Here is a 20,000-nt window from a genome sequence, read left to right as displayed (position 1 = left end):
GAAAGATATAAAAGGGCAACATGGAATACGCATCTCACAAAATATTTTAGAATTTGATGTATCTGTATCATCACCATCTACGTGGGACATGTATAATAATGCCAACCTCTGCAACTGATCAATGATGTGAAAATAACATCCTGCATTTTTCCTGAACTTTTCTCTTTTTTGCTGCACTCATTTTTGAATTTGTTTTGTTACTCTGAGGCAGGCGCGTAGCCACATAAGGGCCAATGTGGACCAGTGCCACTATGATTAACAGCTTGCCCACCCTATCAGAAGTGTCCGGCATTAACTTCATATTCAAGGAACGAAAAAATAGCCCATATTATAAGATACCTTTAGACAAAATGAGGAATCATTATGTTACAAATATTTACAGAAATGCTATTTTTGTTTATTTTTTATATTCTCCGGTTAACTTCGATTGGGTAAAGCTATGTTGGTGGCCGCAGTCTGCGTCTGTAAATTGTGTCCACAATCGCTGGAATTTCAAGCGATTGTGTTATGCGTGGTCGCATGAGTTTGAGAGAGGCTTCCCCTTGGAACCGCCATGTTTATGTTCGGCCAATTCATTCTCAACCATGGCCAGTCTTTAGTTGTTGCGGAAGTACCATAGACGTCAGAGAAACCGACGCAGTCGTTTAGGATTCATAATATCATCCGGAGGCGCACACAGATTTTTGCCGTGTTCTATAAAATATTCTAATCTAGAACACTCCGGGAGCTCCGGCGGGCGTCCTGGATTTCTCTATCAAAATAATATAATATATATAATATATAGATATCTATATAATATAATATATAATATGAAGTGCGTCTCGGGATGATATTATGAATCGTAACGATTGCGTTGGGTCCTCCAATGTCCCTGCGTCTTTCACTTCCACATCAGACTGAACCGCGACATGGAGGAGAAAGGGATTGTTGCAGTTTGCCGACTCCCAGAGCTCCTGCCGGACTCCGGTGCCGGAGTCCGGCAGGAGCTCAGATCCGGGGGCCGTTGGGTATCCGTATCCGTGAGCCTGCACCAGCAACAATCCTTTTCTCCTCTATTTATTTTCCTCCATATTGGGAGCGCAAATCGGGCCCGGGCTGTATGATGCCCATGTCTGAGTTAAGTCATTAAAATGTTCAAAATTACATCACAGAGAGAATTATCTGTTCGTCAATGGAGCAGACAGAAATGTCATTATTGACGGCTGTTAACCGGGGTGACAACTCTATTTACCATGCAGCCGTTTAATTTAAATATCAGCTTTGTGAATGCATTTGTGGCTGAATGACGCATTAATGGCTCATTCATTAACATTGGGCTGCCCCACCCCCTACGTTTGTATACCTTTTGATAATTTCTCACTAATGGTTAAGGAAGTCCATGATGTCACCACTAATGCATCCCACCCCTACAAGCAAGAAAGGCTATGATTTCATGCATCCCAGAGTGGATTTGTGTGTACACGCACCCACAGACAGACGGACAGACGGACAGACGGACAGACGGACAGACGGACAGACGGACAGACGGACAGACAGACAGACAGACAGACAGACAGACAGACAGACAGACAGACAGACAGACAGACAGACAGACAGACAGACAGACAGACAGACAGACAGACAGACAGACAGACGCAAAACACATAACATACATTATGTGAACATTCCAACGAAGGTGGCATTCTTTTAGTGACGTCTGAGCGCCTTTTCCGAGGCACTGAGACGTCATGACCAAGGGGGGAACCGGCAGCGTGGTTTGTGTGGACGTTTGGAGCTCTGTCTGGGCAGCGGTTGACTGCGGCATCCGAGAGAAGGTTTAGGCTTTTCGGACCCTTGCTGTATAACGCTACGGTGTGTGTGGATGGTGAATATCAATCTGAGCAGCGATTTATTTAACGTCTGCGTCTGAGGGAGGGGTATAATCATTATAACGCTCCTAAGTACTAAAAGTATCACTAAGTTGGACAGGGTCAACCATCCGGATTACACTCCCCCCTCTTTCCTAAAACCCTCAACACGAAACCCATTTCTTTTTAAATATCATAGTGCTCGAATGCCAGCTGAAACAGTGGGTTCAGCTTTTTTTTTTCAAGTTCCATGAAGCTGAATGTTTTTCAAACCATGTGCTATTGGCTGCTTTAGTGGTCATTTGGTTGGGCCATGGAGGAAATTATCTGAAGAAGAAAGCAAGACCAACGTCTGCTCTCTATCATCCACGCCAACAAGGCGCTCAGATCTGAGGATGACTTAATCCCAGCAGGAATGTTCCCCGGGTTTATCCTGAAACTCTCGTAAACACATAACTGCTCTACCAATAAACAGGAGGTCCCTATTGTTCTACTGGGAATAGTCACTATCAATCAGTCAAAAGGAAAAATAACTTGTTGCAAATCCAGTGTGAAGAAAAACAAACAGAAGCTTGCATTTGCTGCCAACTCATACCTCAGATACTGTTGTACTGGCTAGCTTAGCTTTTAGCCATAATAAACAAGCTTTGCGGTGATACTCATAAGGCGAATTAGCTTGAGCTAAATCTACACCATATTGGCAAGATATATGAAACACACCAACAGCCATCATTGGAAACAGCAGTCAGGTATCCAGCCAAAACGAACTATAGGCATTATTCATTGCGGGCAATCAACCTGTAAATCCCTATGTTTTCAGATTTCATTTAGCAAAATTGTTGGGGTTGATTCATTTCAAATAATGGAAAATGCACATTAAACTATCGCCAACCTATGACCATGTGTTTGTGTGTGAAAGTCTGTAATACACCCTTCCTACTACATAGCCACTGTCCTTTTCGCCCCCCCAAGCTTTTAGAATGTTAAACCCCTGGTTTATGGGGAAGTCCCCAGTGCTCCTCCACTCTCAGAAATCTGTGGTTCACGCTTGCAGCATATAATAATATACCAATATGCTTGGAGAGAAAAACTAGCCAGCACTGAGGGGTTGAAATAGCACTGCCAATGTCAGTGCTGCCCCTTTAAACAAACATATATTTACTGGCCTTTCACAGGCTTTAGTTTTGTCTTTCTGTATCTCGTTGAGTCGTAGAGTCTGAAAGGTCAATTGCCTTGGTGAATTGGTAAGGGAATATGATTTTTTTCCAATATTTTAAGGGTTGTTTTTCACATATCCAACCAGGAACTTATTGGATGTGTGTCATCAAGGGGTAAGAAGAGTTCGGAGAACCCGAGGTTTTGCTTTTAATTCTTGAAGTAGGCTGAGTGAAGGCAGTCTAAACATCAGGTGAACTCTGGTCATGGTATATATGCAGCGTCTGACACCTTGGAGGACAGTCGCTGACAGAATCCTTCTCTGCTTCCATGCTTCACATCCTCTAGTGTTTACTCCTCTTCTTCCTATTGGGTCATATGACCCTACCCAGTCCCTGCGTCGGTTACACTCTCTGAGCCTCAGAGGCCTAGGGCTGGGGCTGCAGATGTCGTGGTTGGATGAGCAAGGTTTCACCTTCGCACGCCCAGATTATTTTTGTTTTCAAGGTTGCCATGCAATCTGTGGATCTGGTCTACTGAGGTGATGAGCTGATGGCAAGTTGTAAGGATGCTCAAATGCTGTCCCCAAACCCTACCTTTTAAGAACGCTCAGGCGTTTCTTAACATCACTGGCACTCCCTAGGTTGATTGGCAGGTTATTCAGTGCCAAACACACTTGGGCCAACTTTTGGGCATCTCTCCATTCTCTCTTTTCGACTGGCAAAGAGTTTTATAGTAAAAGAGAGTATAGAGCTTCTTGTATTGTCGTTTGTTCAAAGAATCGTCCCAATTTATTCCCGTTCAGTTTCAGATAACAGTTCTTCATAAGGCATTTACCGGATAATTTACCCTTTCTAGATTTATACCTCTGTACAATGCTATTTATTGCATTGCAACACAACATATTACGACACAATTTAAAAGGAGTTTCTCTTTCTTGGCCTCCCATCCATCACTCCTATCCGTTGCTCTCTCGCTTCACCTTGCCTGTCAGCTGAGTCAGCCTGAAGTGAGGGCAGCAGCATGTCAGTTGTGAACAGACACTGCGTTGGCAGGGCTGAGCACAGGACCTCTCTTGGATGAAGTGCAACAATTCCCCCTTGGTGGAGGCTTCATAGATCAACCCGGGACGTGGATTGTGCAACGCGGCGATGGCAGACATTGACAGTTCTTTGGCCCTGGCGGGACTTGGCCAACTCCTGACCCAGAAAAGATTCATGGTCTGCAAAATCATTCAATCTTCTGACAAGCGAGGCGCTTAAGCCATTAATCAGTAGGGATAACAGGCGTGCCAGAGTGGGCTAGAAACGGCTGATTTTTGTGCCATTAAAAAAAACTAAAAACAAGCAGAGCAAATTTATCAAAGGTTCAAGGTGAAAAGGGTGAGGGTGGAAAATAGGTCGGTCTTTTTCATTTGGATTGAACCCAAAAGCTTCTAGCCCTTGGGGCTTGCAAAAGACAGTATGGGATTATGGGATTTGCAGTTTTGGGTGAGTTCCAAAACAGGTGCGTAACCCCCATGTTGAGGTAACATGAGCATTGCCATGACAACTCTGGCTAAATCAATTCTTGGTTACTTTTATATTTATGTGTCTGTGAAAACAATGTCTCTTAGGGGGTATCTGGTCTGGTGAGTACTTCTCATGGCATCTTACAGAGGATAGTGTATATTGTTTCTCATTAACAATGACTTGACTCCGTTGAGGGCAACAGCATTTACCAGAACACATCCGTTGTCAACAGAACGCCTTGTGTGTCCCTACATTTAGAGAAGTAATGGATTAAGGATTAATGCAAAATATGACTTTTGTTTAGTCCTGAGCAATTAACAAAGAAAAAATAACATTCACACACACACGCCTGCACGCGCACACACACACACACACACACACACACACACACACACACACACACACACACACACACACACACACACACACACACACACACACACACACACACACACAGTCAAAGAAGCACACACACACACATACACACACAAACACTGTCAAACAAATACACTCACACACAGTCAAAGAAATACGTATGACTCAAAGAAATCTTGAGGTTATGAATAAGGCTGGGTCGTCACGAAGGTTGGAGACAGTCACCTTCCCTCTGCAATGTGGCAAAGGCAGCAGCCCAGAATATCCCAAACGACTGAGTGACCAGGCCAAACCCCTCTCCCGCCCCGCCCTCTCAACGCAACCAGCAGACGCACAATATCAGTCCCTGATATGTCATGGCTCATATCCCGCACTCAGTCAGGGCAGACATGCTACTCCTTGGGGTGAGTCTTTATGTCCTCTCAGCTCCCATATTTCCTTGTGCCCTCCGCCCTCTACTTCCCCCCCGATGCTGAGGTACCTGCAGTGCTAGAGCGGCCCTTGTTTTACGTTCTTCCTGTCCTGTCCCAGGCCAAAGAAATGAAATTGAACCAGAGAAACACGAGGGGGGAAAAGAACAAGAAATTAAACCGAAATGACTAAGTTAGAATGAGAGGACAGAGAGGGAGAGAGTCAGTCTCTGGCAGGGCGCCCGCTGTCTGCTCGGTTTTCACGGCACATGGTTTTATTGGACTTTCCGCAGGGCCGCGGGCGAGGTGAAACGGCCATCGCTGCCCTCTTTTGGGCTCCAAACCCTCCTGCTGCCTGCCTTGCTTCTCCCACCCCCCACCCCCCCCCAAAACCTCTACTCCCTCCTTCCCCAATCCTCAACCTGGCCGTCTTGCCACGCTGCTGCCAGTAAAGGAAACACATTAACACCACGCACCAGTTACAGAGTAGGCTTTGTGCCTGGGCCAGGCCAACCCGTCCATTAGGGCCTATCCCGAGCTTCACACCGCAGCAATTAGGCCAGGCAGGGGGCGCTCAGCCACTCCAAACAGAGGTGTGAGCTTCACTAGGGGGGAAACACAGGTGTGCCAGAGGAAAAATAATGGACTTAACTGCTGATTGGGCGGGCCCACTGTATCCCGACACCCCCATAACGGCGCGGTGCGGTACTGTTTTGACAACCTGCGTTTAACCTGAGGCTCTCGAGTTTCGGATGGACGGGAACCCAATGGGAGCTGTAGTTACTGTTTAACGGCCTCCCTGCGCAGATCTGTCCCACCGAGCGTAATATGTGGTATCGGGGGGGGGGGGGGGATGTGTGGACGGGGGAGTGCGTGCCTGCGTGCGTGCATGTGCGAAGGAGTACGCATAATGCTGGTTCCCCAGGTTAATGCGTTTGTTTTTGGGTCATGTGTACGTACATGTGTCCACCTGTATGCAGAGTGAGTGCTAGCACTGGAATGATGAATGACTCCAGTCCAAAGGATCTGATAAGGCAACCTCTCGGGTTGGAGGGGGGGGGGGGGGGGTTTGGCACAGAGCAGAGATGACATTCACAGATGCATCGGTGACAGATGACTGATTGTTAGCATTTGACTACAGTTAGTAGAACATATGATGCTTGCCAGGTCGTATAAGATGCCTGTGAGGAAGGAGAGAGAAAGAGATAGAGATTGAGAGAGCGAGAAAATGATCATGCGAGGACAGGACTGCCTTGAGACAGGAGGGGTTTTCCAGAGGTGGTTTATTTACGGTTCATGAGCACATACTATTTCCTAATAAAGGTGTCTGATAATCATTCGGGATATACCCGTTGCATATGTGAACGCTTTGATGAATGTAGACGGTTTAGAAAAGCAAGCCGTTCAACGGTGAGTCTATGCCAAGCTGAGACATCTTTTCTTTTTTGATAATAGATACAATTTATTGATATGCGGTCATGTGACTCACAACAACACACACGATGCTGTGTGTTCTAAAATAAGCAGGTCTGACTTTCTCAGGTCTGGGTTTTCTCAGCCCGCTCGGGGCTGTGGCTTTCGTACGAAATGACTACTACAAATTTGGTGCATTCGCATGGTTGGCTTCATGGGATTTTTCTATGTCTACACGAAGGCTCTGTTCAATGTCAGTGCGATGATACAGCGTAGAGACAGCCGCCGCGCTACCGCGGCCTCTCAGAGAACAGCCGTACTCCGCTTATGCGGGACGACTTGAGGTTGGCCTGTGTAAACTCTACTTCTGAGCGGGTCACCCCTAAGGTTATGGGAGATGCATGCTGTGTGCTATGAATAGTGATTCTCTTTTGATGATATTTTCCATTTGATGCCGAGGATCACGTTGCCTCGAGCGGGTTGAAATCCTCACTTTTGCAGTTTTAAGCCAAGATCACAGCTTTATTAATCATGGCAACTTAATATTTTGCATTGATACCCAGCTTTAAAAAGGAAGTAGTGTTTTGATTGGACTGCGCTCAATTTGCAGGGCCGCCATTCACTCTCCCGCATACGGCGAGAGGCGAACACGACACCCGTCCGCAGCACTCTGCCAAATCAGCGCAGCGGGAAAGAAAGTCATTAGGAGATCATTTGTTTTCTGAGGATATAATATCACATACGTTCTCCCCCCCCCCCCCCCCCCCGGGTTCAGGGGCTCCACAGAGCCGCCTGTCTGTCAGACCCCTGTCGGAGCCGCACCGCGGTGCTCCTGGGCCGGATTGTCCTTCACCGGCGGAGTCACGGTGGTCCCGGCATCGCAAAAATCTGCAGCGCCCTGTTTGTTTCTCTGAGGATTTTTTCCGTGGAACTTCCATCCGTGGGTTGGATGGGCCGGTCGCCCAGCGTCAACACCAGACTGTCAATTAACGGGGGAAAATGAAAATGGATCTGTTTTAAGACATGGTTTGAAAAGAGTTCCACTGGTGCGAACGTGTGGTTCCACTGGTTGGGACGTGAGGTGGTAATGAACTGCATTGATCTGCCGAGGCTTATTGGTCCCGTATGTTGGCGTGGGTAAGTGCTGCTTGGTGGCTAGGGGAGCCACGGTCGGTGAGGTGGGCACATGATGAATGATTAGATTTCCATTCTCCATTAAATTCCTACTGGATCACATTGTCATTCTGATTTCGTGTATGCACACGCATAACTGTACTTTGCACTTTGACTTATGCCCGTACGTATTTTACCATGCTTATTGAAATGTGATTCTGTGAGCACTGAGCATGTGTTCTTTTCTTCTGCAGGAGCAAACTTTGTGACCCGTAAGATCACCCGTTCGGTGGCGAAGATCCACCTGGGCCTTCAGGACTGCATCTACCTGGGCAACCTGGGAGCCATGCGGGACTGGGGACACGCCAAGGACTATGTGGAGGTGTGGATCACCCACGCGCACATGCACGCACACACTCACAACACACTCACACTCACACACACACACACACACACACACACACACACACACACACACACACACACACACACACACACAGACTACCCACACAGACGAACACAATAATGGGAGCTCATGCCACACGCACACATACACACACACCCACACTACACACGTGCACGCACACACACACACAGTAACTCCACATGTCCAAACTCCTTTGGACATCCGCGCGCGCACACACACACACACACACACACACACACACACACACACACACACACACACACACACACACACACACACACACACACACACACACACACACACACACACACACACACACAGGCAGAGTCGTCGTCCAGAGCGAAACACCACAAAGGAACCCAAAAAAGCAGGAGAGTCGAGCAGAGTTCAGATGTGTGCGCATAGCACAGCATTGTGGGGGCCATGTTTTCCCAGCTTCCTCGCGGCTGGCCGTATGTGATCTGCATGGAGCCTCCTGTGATGCCCTGCCAGAAGAGAAACAGAGAGGCGCAAAGGAGGAGGAGCGAGGGGGTGGAGTGAGGGGAGCCGGGGCCGAGGGACACATGCTGCGAGGCCACAGACTTCACTTTAGTTTCCCACAACTCACCCATGTCCCACATCCCGCCTCCCGCCTCCCGCCTCACGCGCTGAGATACGCCTGCGGGGGGGAGGAAGAGAGGGAGAGAGGGAGGGAGATGCAGGCTTTGCAGGGACGATGACAGAGATCCAGTGTTTGTATTATTCACTACGGTGCCAGCAGCAAACATAGAGTCCTGCTGAGATGAAACGAAACAGCAGGATGCCATGTCCAGGAGCAGATGGAGCTGTGCGTGTGTGTGAGCGTGCGCGTGTCTGTCTCTGTGTGTGTGTGTGTGTGTGTGGCAGTACATGTGAGTACACATTCCTGTGTGTGCGGCCCGAGTGTGTGATATAGAGTGACCTTAAAACACATGTGGCGTTGAACTACATGTGGCTGCACAGTTGAAAAGCTCAACGGGTTGCAGAAGGCCCCTCACGGTGGTCCGTGTCATTTGCTCTTTGAGGTGTGTGTGTGTGTGTGTGTGTGTGTGTGTGTGTGTGTGTGTGTGTGTGTGTGTGTGTGTGTGTGTGTGTGTGTGTGTGTGTGTGTGTGTGTGTGTGTGTGTGTGTGTGTGTGTGTGTGTGTGTGTGCGTGCGTTCAGTGGGTCACTTTCATAAGAGGTGGGTGGTAGCCATGGCACCCCATGCTATGCAGGTCGGTCGCAGTGGCTTTGATGGCGTCAGTAAAATACGTCAGTCTGCCATATCTGATTCCACGAGGCAGCAGTCACAACCGCCTGTAGTAACACGCATCATAACAGCTCTGTCTGAACAGCACGTCTGCCTGTAAAAGGTCACAAGGCCACGTCTCTCAGCGGAAATGCTGAATCACCATGTCCAGCCGGGGAGTTTATCTGTACGCTTGAGGTTAGGATGAACAATAAATATGACTATTTTGTTGAATCAATTTAAGGATGTGTGCGTGTGCGTGTGTGTGTGTGTGTGTGTGTGTGTGTGTGTGGGTGGGTGCGTGTGCGTGTGTGCGGTTTTTGAGGTCCGAGGGTCTCGGTCCCTGCTTATAAAGTCAGGTTAGTCCCTGGGACCAGGCAAGCGCGACTGTGGATTTGTGTGTGTGTGTGTGTGTGTGTGTGTGTGTGTGTGTGTACATGTTGGTGGCCACTCCCCCTGTCCTGGACACCTTGCTTTGAGACGCTCCAGGTTTCCTGTGGGAACGCCGACATTCCAGGTCTGGTGATTCAGGCAGCTCCTCTCCGTGTGGCTCTGGTTTCGGAAAAGGACGATTTTCGGGAAGTCAAACAGAAGCTGAGAGGTTGAGGGGAACGGAGGCAGCGGTTGTGTGAGTCTGCGTGCGAGTGTGTGTGTGTGTGTGTGTGTGTGTGTGTGTGTGTGTGTGTGTGTGTGTGTGTGTGTGTGTGTGTGTGTGTGTGTGTGTGTGTGGGAAATAGACATGTGTTGTGGGACACTCAAACATTCACAATGTTAATGAACCATCTCTTTGGTTGAAAGTTGACCTCCCCCCCCCCCTCTCTCTCTCTCTTTCTCTCCCTTCCTCCCATCCTTTCTCACTTACACACTCTCACCCATTCTTTATCCCTTTTATATGGAACGCAATCTCTCAAGATGAGAGATTGCGAACAACAGCAAATATTGCCTGCCTAATTCGTATCAGCTTTTGGATAATAATCAATATTGTTAAGTGTTTTTTTTATTCCACTTACTCTCTCTCTATCTCTATCCCTCTGTCTCCCTCTCTCTCTGATTCTCTCCCTCCCTGATTTCATTTATCTGACTTTCTTTCTACCTTTCATACTTTCTCTCTCCATCTTTCTTTCTTTCTTTGTCTTTCTTTCTTTCTGTCGTCGTCTCTCTTTGTTTCTTTCATTCCTTCTTTCATTCTTTGCCCCCCCCCTTCCCCCTCTCCCTCTGACCGCCTGTGCCCGGGCGTCCGGGACAGGGTAATTGGTAGTAATTGGCTGGGGATGGATTGCGGGTGGCAGGAGGGGCGTGCTGTGTGTCTACCCTAACGACGTCTGAAGGCGTGCGGCGGGCAGGGCGTCGTCTGGGCCCGGGTATCGGGTGTCTGGCCCGGACCAGAGTTCCAGCACCATCTAGACGGCTCTCAATGGAGCCCTTCATTACACCATTATGGGAAGTATGCCGGGAAGGGAATGCTGTGCTCCAAACCCGGCGCGGGCGGGGGTTGGTTTGGAATCATTTTTAAGACAATTGTCCGTAATCCTCCACTGTCCCTGATCTCATTTTGGTTTACTACTGAAAGATTTCAAGATTGAGGATATTACAGTGTGTCCGTTTTGTTTTCAGTTGTTGAACAATTTTGAGCGTTAGGGCCGGTCTAAGTGTAGTAGGGTTTGTCAGGAATGTGGCAATGTGTCTGGATTGGAGAGCAGTGTGTTACAAGATGGAAAAACTTCAATAAATCAGCTCAGCACTGCTGCTGCTGCTGCAGACAGACAGGGCCTCTCACTGATAAGATGAAGATGTTGGGGGAACATATTTCCATTAATTTACTGGCCCTCCTCCCTTCTCTCTCTCCCCTCGCTCGCCCTTGCCCAGGGATGGGCAGTGGCCCCGTGCTGAGGTGGCCAGCAGTGGGTACAGCTGTTTGAAAGGGGCCCCATGGCCCTTGGGCCCTAGCCCCCCTCCACTCATTTATCCATCCTCCACTTACCCCCTCCCCCATCCCCCCTGGCTTCAGAAAAGCCATTTCCTGTGTGTAGAACATTGAGAACTGGCTGGGAGGGGAGACATCAGACCTAGTGGTTTGGCTCTCTCTCTCTCCCCCCCCCCGCCATCCCCCCTGAGCTCCATCCTTCCTTGTTTGATACTTTCTATGAATACTTTCTTTCTTTTCACTTATTGTGTGTGTATAAACATATGCTGCAAGCCCTGTACTGTAATGTGCTGTAAATCCAATTTGAGCCTTTTTCACCCCATCATATTTGTTCCTATTTTGCGGTCCAACAATACACAACTACTGATCCCTTACGTCATAGCCCTGTCTGTTTAGGTCTGTTAAGCTGAGCAGTTTACCAGCCAGTTATCCAGTCATATATCCCTCCTGGTGTCTAATTGCTGGGCACTAGCTGTCTCCCATGCAGAAAACTGTTACCAGATGAGATGGTGGCTCACCTGGTTTCTCAACCAGCCTCCCCACGCATGCACACATGCACTCACGCACGTACACACACCCAGACACACACACACACACACGTAAATACACACACACACACACACACGTAAATACACACACACACACACACACACACACACACACACACACACACACACACACACACACACACACACACACACACACACACACGTATACACAGCAATAGACCACACACACACACACACACACACGTATGCACAGCAATAGACCACACACACACACACACACACACTCACACTCACACTCTTTCTCACACACACACACACACACACACACACACGTATACATAGCAATAGACCACACACGCACGCAAGCACACACGCTCACAGTGCCCCTCACTCACACACATCTATCCCCCCATCCCCCAACACACACACATAATAGCTGCAGATGAATACCTCACCACGCTTATATTTCATTCAGCTTTTATTTTCAAAATACCTGCTGAAAAACAGTTTGATAGCCGTTTCCTTCTGTGTGTATGTATATGCATACGTGTGTGGAAACTCTCTGATTGTGGGGTTGTGTGTGGGTCAGCGTGTCAAACCCTGTGGGGCAGTAGAGTTGTCAGACTCCTGGTAGCATTGTGTGAAAACAATGAGGTGGCAGGACGGACCGGCCGGTGTCACTTTTCACCGTCTTTATTATTTCTGTCTCTCGTTCTCTCAGCTGCAGCTGCCTGCTGGAACTGTAATGGTTACAGATGAGGCTAATTTGCCAATCACAGCGCAGATCAGGGCCAATCCCAATTGATTGATGAGAGCAGCGGGCCATTCATCAAGTTGGAATGTGGCAGTTGGTATGGGGCTCTGTGCAGAGGGCTACAGTAGCCTGGGTTTTACCCTTTACAATGTCTTCTCTCGTAACTTTCATTCATTGAGCAAGATTGCGATCTGTGATGTGATGCAATTCTCTTTTCTTCTCTTTGGTGCTTTCGCTGACCGTGCATCACTGGGCAGTCACTCTAAGCAATTCACTGTGCAGCCACTAGGGGGTGCACAAATATTGACTTGTGTGTTCCATTGGTGGGATTCCACCTACGATTGTCAGATCACAGGACATTCTCTGGGGCCACTCTGTCCCTATTGGAACAACAAGGGCAGAGACAATTGATTCAGGATATTCTGCAGCATCCCATTGGGTGCACGTGTATTGTACTAGGTCTCTACAGTGAAAAAGTTGGTGGCGGTGGGGGGAACTTCAGCCTGGAAGTAACTAAGTGAAAAAAAAAATGGCTGTGAAAGGTTCGAAAAAATGGGTTCCATTAGAGCAAGTGTGAGGTACATTGTCCAGCGATGTCAAAACCAACGTTACATTGGCTTCAGATATCGTCTGTAGCCAATAGAGAACTATCTGGACAAACGCTGGAAATGGTCTCTAGCCGGCTATAGCAGACATCTTACACAAACCGTTCATGTCAAAAACAACACCAACATTTTCACTTTGTGAGACACTTTGTGAGACACTTTGTGAGACCCAAACGGAACTGTTATCTACCAAAAAAGTGATTTGGGGGATTACCACTCCTTTAATAGACGCTGCTGGACACAGATGGAGACAGAGTGGGAGCTTATAGGAGCAGTGAGGGCTGGTGGAAGGGGGCGTTGTGTTTCACCTCCTCCCACACCCACCGGTCCCCACCCCTGGGCCAACTCCCTGCTCCGCTGCCTCCTGGCCCTCACCTCCGTCGCGCTCACACACACTAGTATGAAATGACGTCATGTTATTTTTGGAAAGTGTGTGTAATTGCATGTGTGAGTGTGTGTAAGAGGGACTGCATGTGAGGTAGGAGGGGGGGGGGGGGGGATGCCGTGTGTGTGTGTGTGTGTGTGTGTGTGTGTGTGTGTGTGTGTGTGTGTGTGTGTGTGTGTGTGTGTGTGTGTGTGTGTGTGTGTGTGTGTGTGTGTGTGTGTGTTTTCTCAAGAGCAGGAGAGACGGGGCAGCAGCTCCTGCCATGTTGACACGGCATCCAACACAGGCAGAGTGAATAAACAGCAGGTGTGTGTGTGTGTGTGTGTGTGTGTGTGTGTGTGTGTGTGTGTGTGTGTGTGTGTGTGTGTGTGTGTGTGTGTGTGTGTGTGTGTGTGTGTGTGTGTGTGTGCGCGCATGCAAAAAGGAGGAGAAAATGAATTTTAGAGGAGGATTGCAAGGTGTTAATTGCAGGTGAAATTTAACCTGTGGTCTTAGGAGCACCTCAATAATATGGTCTGCCCCCTACTGCTCACATGCACGCACACAGCTCCTTCCCACAGAGAGATGCTTTGCATGTCCTCCTACAGATCGTAACTTGACATAATGAGGGCGTAAGGATCAGATCCCTCATTTGGTGAAGAAGCCGCCAGAAGCTTCAGCCATGTTTTGTTTGGAACGAGGCCGCGAGAACAAGTCTCCCAGTCTCCTGTGTTCTTTAATATGATTCTTAGTTTGTGGGTTTCATTATGATTAATTGAAAGCTGGGGGTGGGGGGAGGTTTGCCTAACTTAACTGAAATAGCAATTGTTTGCGTGTTTGGTGAAGACCCAGACCAATGACATACATAAAGTCAACATCAGAAAATAAAAGAGACACCCTGGGCGGTAGGGTGAGAGGAGTCAGAGTACAGGCTTCATGTTCCTATCTTCTGTTGTCACAATCACAGAGAAGTCTGAATGCATTCTGAGTTTTTCTCTCTTAGTGAAAAGCCTAGCCATCATGGTGATGCAGAGGCCGTAGCTGGCCTATGTAGGGGTGTGTGTGTGTCTGTGTGTGTGTGTGTGTGTACAGTTTGCACCATGCTACATTCTGTGTCCGTGTGTGTATGTATGTGAGGGTGTGTACGTATGCATATGTTCATGTAACTGTGTGTGCGTGTTCAACCAATTGACGGCAGCTTACTATAGCTTTATAGACGGAAACCTGACTCCAGTTGTGGCCTTACGTCTGCACCGAGACTCAGGGTCACGCTCCACACAAACCGAAACCATGCTATAGTCATTCTCTCTGTTGGTTTTTCTTTTTCTCTCTCTTCCTCCCCCCCTCCCTCCATCTCCCTCTCTCTGTCTCTCCCTCTGCCTGTCTTGCTGTCACACACTTATCTTCTGCCATTCTCTCTTCCTCTTTGTCATTCACTCTTTTAATTGCTCTCGTCATCGCTCCTCCCTGTCAGCAGATGGCTACAAAATGTGTTTTGATTGACAGAGGGACTGAAACGATAATTGCCTCGGAATCTTTGAATCATTTAATATTTTTGCTTGTTGACTTAGCGACGAGGAAAAGGTAACAGTCAGACAGAGGGATAAGTAGGGAGACGGAGAATGCAGGGAATAAGGGCTGTGTCATTTGTTTGTGGTTTGTGCGTTGATCATTTTAGTTATTAATTTATATTATTTATTTTATCATTGTGTGTGTGTGTGTGTGTGTGTGTGTGTGTGTGTGTGTGTGTGTGTGTGTGTGTGTGTGTGTGTGTGTGTGTGTGTGTGTGTGTGTGTGTGTGTGTGTGTGTGTGTGTTAGTGAGACCCAGGACTGTGCTGGCAGCTGGCCGTCCCTCTCAGACTGACAGGCCCGGGCGCTCCCCTGCCGGGTAGAGGATGAAAGCAGATGCTGCTCTTTTTTTCTTCCTCTCCTTTGCTCCCCCTGTTTCTGTCTCTTCTTCTCACTGTGCGCTGTAACAGGAATCCTCAGCTTTCACATTGACAAGTGGGATGTCTTCCTGCCTCAGGGGTCCCATACTAAGCAGTAAAACACACACACACACACACACACACACACACACACACACACACACACACACACACACACACACACACACACACACACACACACACACACACGTAGATTGACATTGATAAACAAACATACCAACACATGGTCATACCCACCATTCACTTGAGAGACCACATGAAAATAGGCCTGTCAAACACAATCAAGTAGCATTATAATTATTAGCATTATTTCCTCATTATTCTTACTATTATTAGCATTACTATTATGAGCAATTGTATTATTTTCCACTGCAGCTTCTTGGTTTCACCTCCATTATCTTCATAGATGTCTGAAATTGTTTGAGTTTGTACAAAGGGCAATAGAGAGAGACGCGTGGAGATAATGGAAGACGGAGAGGGAGAGAGAGAGAGAGAGGCGTCTTTCAGTCCAGAGGTTTGGGCCTTGAGCTGGTGTTGTGGGGTACTCTGGTCGCGGGGATTATGTGTATGTGTGGGGTCAGATCCCCCACACAGGCGGCTCTGTTGAAGGCCTACCTCCCACCTGGAGACTGGGGGAGATCAGGAAAGGGAGAGGGGGGCTCGGGTTAGGGGAAGGAAAGAGGTGGGGGCTCATGGAGGGAGAGGAGAGTTTGGTCTCCTGCTGTGGATTTCACAGGTTGAGACGCGGGGGGAGGGAGGCGTGGGGATGGGTGAGGGGGTGGTGAGGTGATGAGTAGGGGTGTGGTCATAAGTGTGTGTGTGTGTGTGTGTGTGCGTGTGAGAGAGAGCGTTCCCGGGTTCCACAGCTGGTCTTTGAAGCCGGGACCTCTACTGCTCCTGATTGGGGACCACAAGTGTGAGAGCCAGCCCTCTTAATGCAGTAATCCCCCTCCCACTGCGTGACCTCTAGAGATACACGGACAACCCACAAAATGCATGTTTCTGTTTTGTGCGAACCGTCGAAGCTAACAACGATTAGCCGTCTCTGGGTATGAGTTAGAGAGTGTGTGTGAAGTGTGTATTCTTTGCGTTTTCCAAATCTGGCTGACGGGGATGAGTGAGTGTGTGGCGTATCTCGCTGTAATTGTCTAGAGAGTCTGGCCAAGTGCTTTTGGACGAGGAATATATGTGACCTTCTCGCACTCTCTCTCTTTCTCATTTGGTCTCTCTCTCTCTCTCTCTCTCTCTCTCTATCCGCTCTGTCTTTCTTTCTCTCTCTCCCTCCCTCTCGGCCTTCCACACTCTGACACTCTTGCTGCTCTCCGTCCACCGTCTCAAGTGGCTCGTGGGAAGATCCCCCATCCAGACGGGACAGATTGGAGCTCAGGCCAAATATCACAAGAACAAAGTACCATTCTCAGAGCTCTCAGGCTCTCTCGATCCACCCTCCCTCACTCTCTTCTTCTCAACTCTTCTCTTCTTGCTCTCGCTCTCTCCCACACACTTTCTCCCCTCTTTAGCTCAGTTGCCTCTCAATGTCACTGTGTCAACCCCTCCCCCTACTCTGTCTCCCCCCTCCCCCCACGCCATTTTTCCCTCTCGCTCTGACCCCAGGATTCTTACCTGATATCAGCAAATTACTTTGTTACACTCTCTAATTTCCCCTCCCTCAAATCCGGCTTTGCAAATGCATATATTTCTATGTCGTTGCATTATATATTCGTGCATGTGTGCGTGGTTACATATGTGTATGCTTGTATTTGTGCCAGTGTGCCCAAGGCACCATGAATGCATTCTGGACACAAATGTTGATGACGCAACACGGATGGATTTCATTGATAGACGATTTGTAGGACTGAATATAAACACTGAATGTGGTTCAGTTTGTAGTTCTTTGGGTTAGGTTTTATGGTTAAGGGAGTGAGTGTGTGTGTGTGTGTGTGTGTGTGTGTGTGTGTGTGTGTGTGTGTGTGTGTGTGTGTGTGTGTGTGTGTGTGTGTGTGTGTGTGTGTGTGTGTGTGTGTGTGTGTGTGTGTGTGTGTTGACTCTCTTTTGGGCCAAGCCGAACAGCCCTCCCAGGTGCATGGACGAGTCTGGGGGAACACAGGCCGCCAGCATATTCCCGCCAGGCCCGTGGAGAGCAGCCTGTAGTCTATTGAGCGTGGCGGAGGCAGCGGCCCAAGCGGTCCACTTCAAACGGGCCTGGCGGCTGTAATGGAATGGAAACCTTTGTCGGGTCACAGCACTGAAAGCTGCTCTTCCCTCACAAGGAGAAGAGGAGCCCCAATAGCTTCCTCATGTTGTCTTCTTTATATAACCTCCAGTGCCTCAGTGCTCACGCCGGCTTGTGATGCTTGAATCTGTCCTCTGCACTGTCCTCTGGACTGCAGCATGTTGGCACCACACATGAATACACAGACACACGTGCACACACACACGCGTGTACGCAGACACACAAGAAAACACACGCACGCAGATATGCCCATTAATGTACACATGCACGCACTCACGCAAGGACGTGTGTACGCAGACACACAACATAGCATACACACAGCACATATCAAACACATATACACACACGCACGCACACACACACGCACAGCGCGTATGTGCACACACAAAACTGCAGCCATGCAGATGGAACCACCCATGAGTTGACTATCACGGACTGTAACGCATGCTTTATTGAATTTCTACAAGGCCATCCGTATGCATGCACACACAATGACACAATATTCAGGTAGGCTGAATAGAGCTGTGTCTGACTGCTGGGACAACGATGTGTCGAGGTGTCGGTGGGACGAAAATAGCATGGAACTGAACACCCACCCTCCTCCTCCTCCTCCTCCTCCTCCTCCTCCTCCTCCTCCTCCTCCTCCTCCTCCTCCTCCTCCAATACAACGGCTCTTTGACTCGGCCTCCGCTCCCATTGAACCCTGTCCTTATTAAACAGTTCGGGGAGAGCGGGTTGGGGGAGGGGGGGGGGGGTGTATTTGCTTTTCAAATGTGGGCCTTTCTGTGGGAGTGCCACGGATCTCAAGTTTAATTTAAGTGGTCTGAGCTATATAAGACTGTAGTACTGTGTGTGTGTGTGTGTGTGTGTGTGTGTGTGTGTGTGTGTGTGTGTGTGTGTGTGTGTGTGTGTTTGTGTGCGAGCGTATAATCGGACTTAAGGCCCGGTCTGTGACCTGTCGTGATGTTGGCGGTTTGTTTTTCATTCTAAATGTGCCCCTGGAGTTACTGCTCCCTGCACCCTGGGTGACCCCAGCGTCACCCCCTCTCCTGTGGCTCCACTCAGTGCAACGCTGGCCTCCAGGAGGACACCTCCCCTCGTTGTCAATCTCCCTCTCTCTCCTCCTTCTTTGTCTCTCCTCTTTATCTCTCCCTCTCATTTGAATCTGTGTCTCACTTTGTCCCTGTCTGTCCATCTGTCTGTCTAAATTTGTCTCTGCCACTGTTTCTCTCTCTCTCAACTTCATTCGAAAGAACTTTATTGGCATGGAAAATAAACATTCACAATGCAGTGATTGAGATATAAAATAAGAAAGTTCTACATAAGGTCAAACACAGCACAACTCAACATCTCTCTCTCACCCTCACTTTCTGCCGGTCTCTCTATCAAGCTTCCTACTCTTTGTCTCCACCCCTCACCATCTCTCTTTTTCTCAGATCTCAACTCAGAATCCCTGAGTCAGCCTCGCATCATACTAATGCAGCGCATGCAGCCTCGCAGACACGTGCACATGTGCACTGGGTGTTTGTGTGTGTGTTTGTTTTTTGCGGTTAGCTTCACGCACGCAAACACATAGGCACTCTCCAAATAAACACACACAGACACACACACACTGTATCACACGCAAATGCGCAGACATTGGACACACACATCCACTCAATCAAATTGAGCGATTGCACATCTGTCCTGACAGTTGCTATAAAAAAGCCACTGCTGCTAAAACACTGCAGCCCTGTCATTATGTCATTACCCAGACTCAGCAGTTCTCTCTCTCTCTCTCTCTCTCTCTCTCTCTCTCTCCTCTCTCTCTTCTCTCTCTCTCTCTCTCTCTCTCTCTCTCCATGATACCTCGTCCCCTTCTGTCTCTGTGCTGTTTAGTTTATTGGACTTCCTTCCTTCCTTTCCAATAGTCTCGTCCCTCTCTCTACCTCTCTCCCTGTTGCCCATGAGGGTGGGATGGTTGTGTTGTGGTGGGTGGAGAGGGTATGTGTCTATCGGCTTGTAATCGGCGTGTGTGTGGGAATGCTCCTTGGCGTAGGGGATTCCCTGCTCTCGTGTCCGTCCGTGTCAGAGCGCAGGCTACACTGCTCCAGGCTGCGCTGCAACTCAAGTGTTTGTTTATGTCTGTGGGCCAGAGGGGAGAGACGGTGGCCATGTTTCAC

The 20,000-nt window shown here is 48.6% G+C and overlaps 1 protein-coding gene across 1 annotated transcript in view; it reads left to right on the top strand.

Annotated features, from left to right (window-relative positions):
* Window positions 1-20,000, top strand: part of gmds (GDP-mannose 4,6-dehydratase) — a 115,814-nt gene that overhangs the window by 67,464 nt on the left and 28,350 nt on the right. The window contains 1 exon segment of the mRNA XM_060066713.1: window positions 8,079-8,206. Within this exon segment, the coding sequence (XP_059922696.1) occupies window positions 8,079-8,206 (128 nt within the window).

This window comes from Gadus macrocephalus, chromosome 12, assembly GCF_031168955.1.
Source record: "Gadus macrocephalus chromosome 12, ASM3116895v1".
Classification (NCBI taxonomy): Eukaryota; Metazoa; Chordata; class Actinopteri; order Gadiformes; family Gadidae; genus Gadus; species Gadus macrocephalus.
This window is presented reverse-complemented; position numbering and strand designations above follow the sequence as displayed.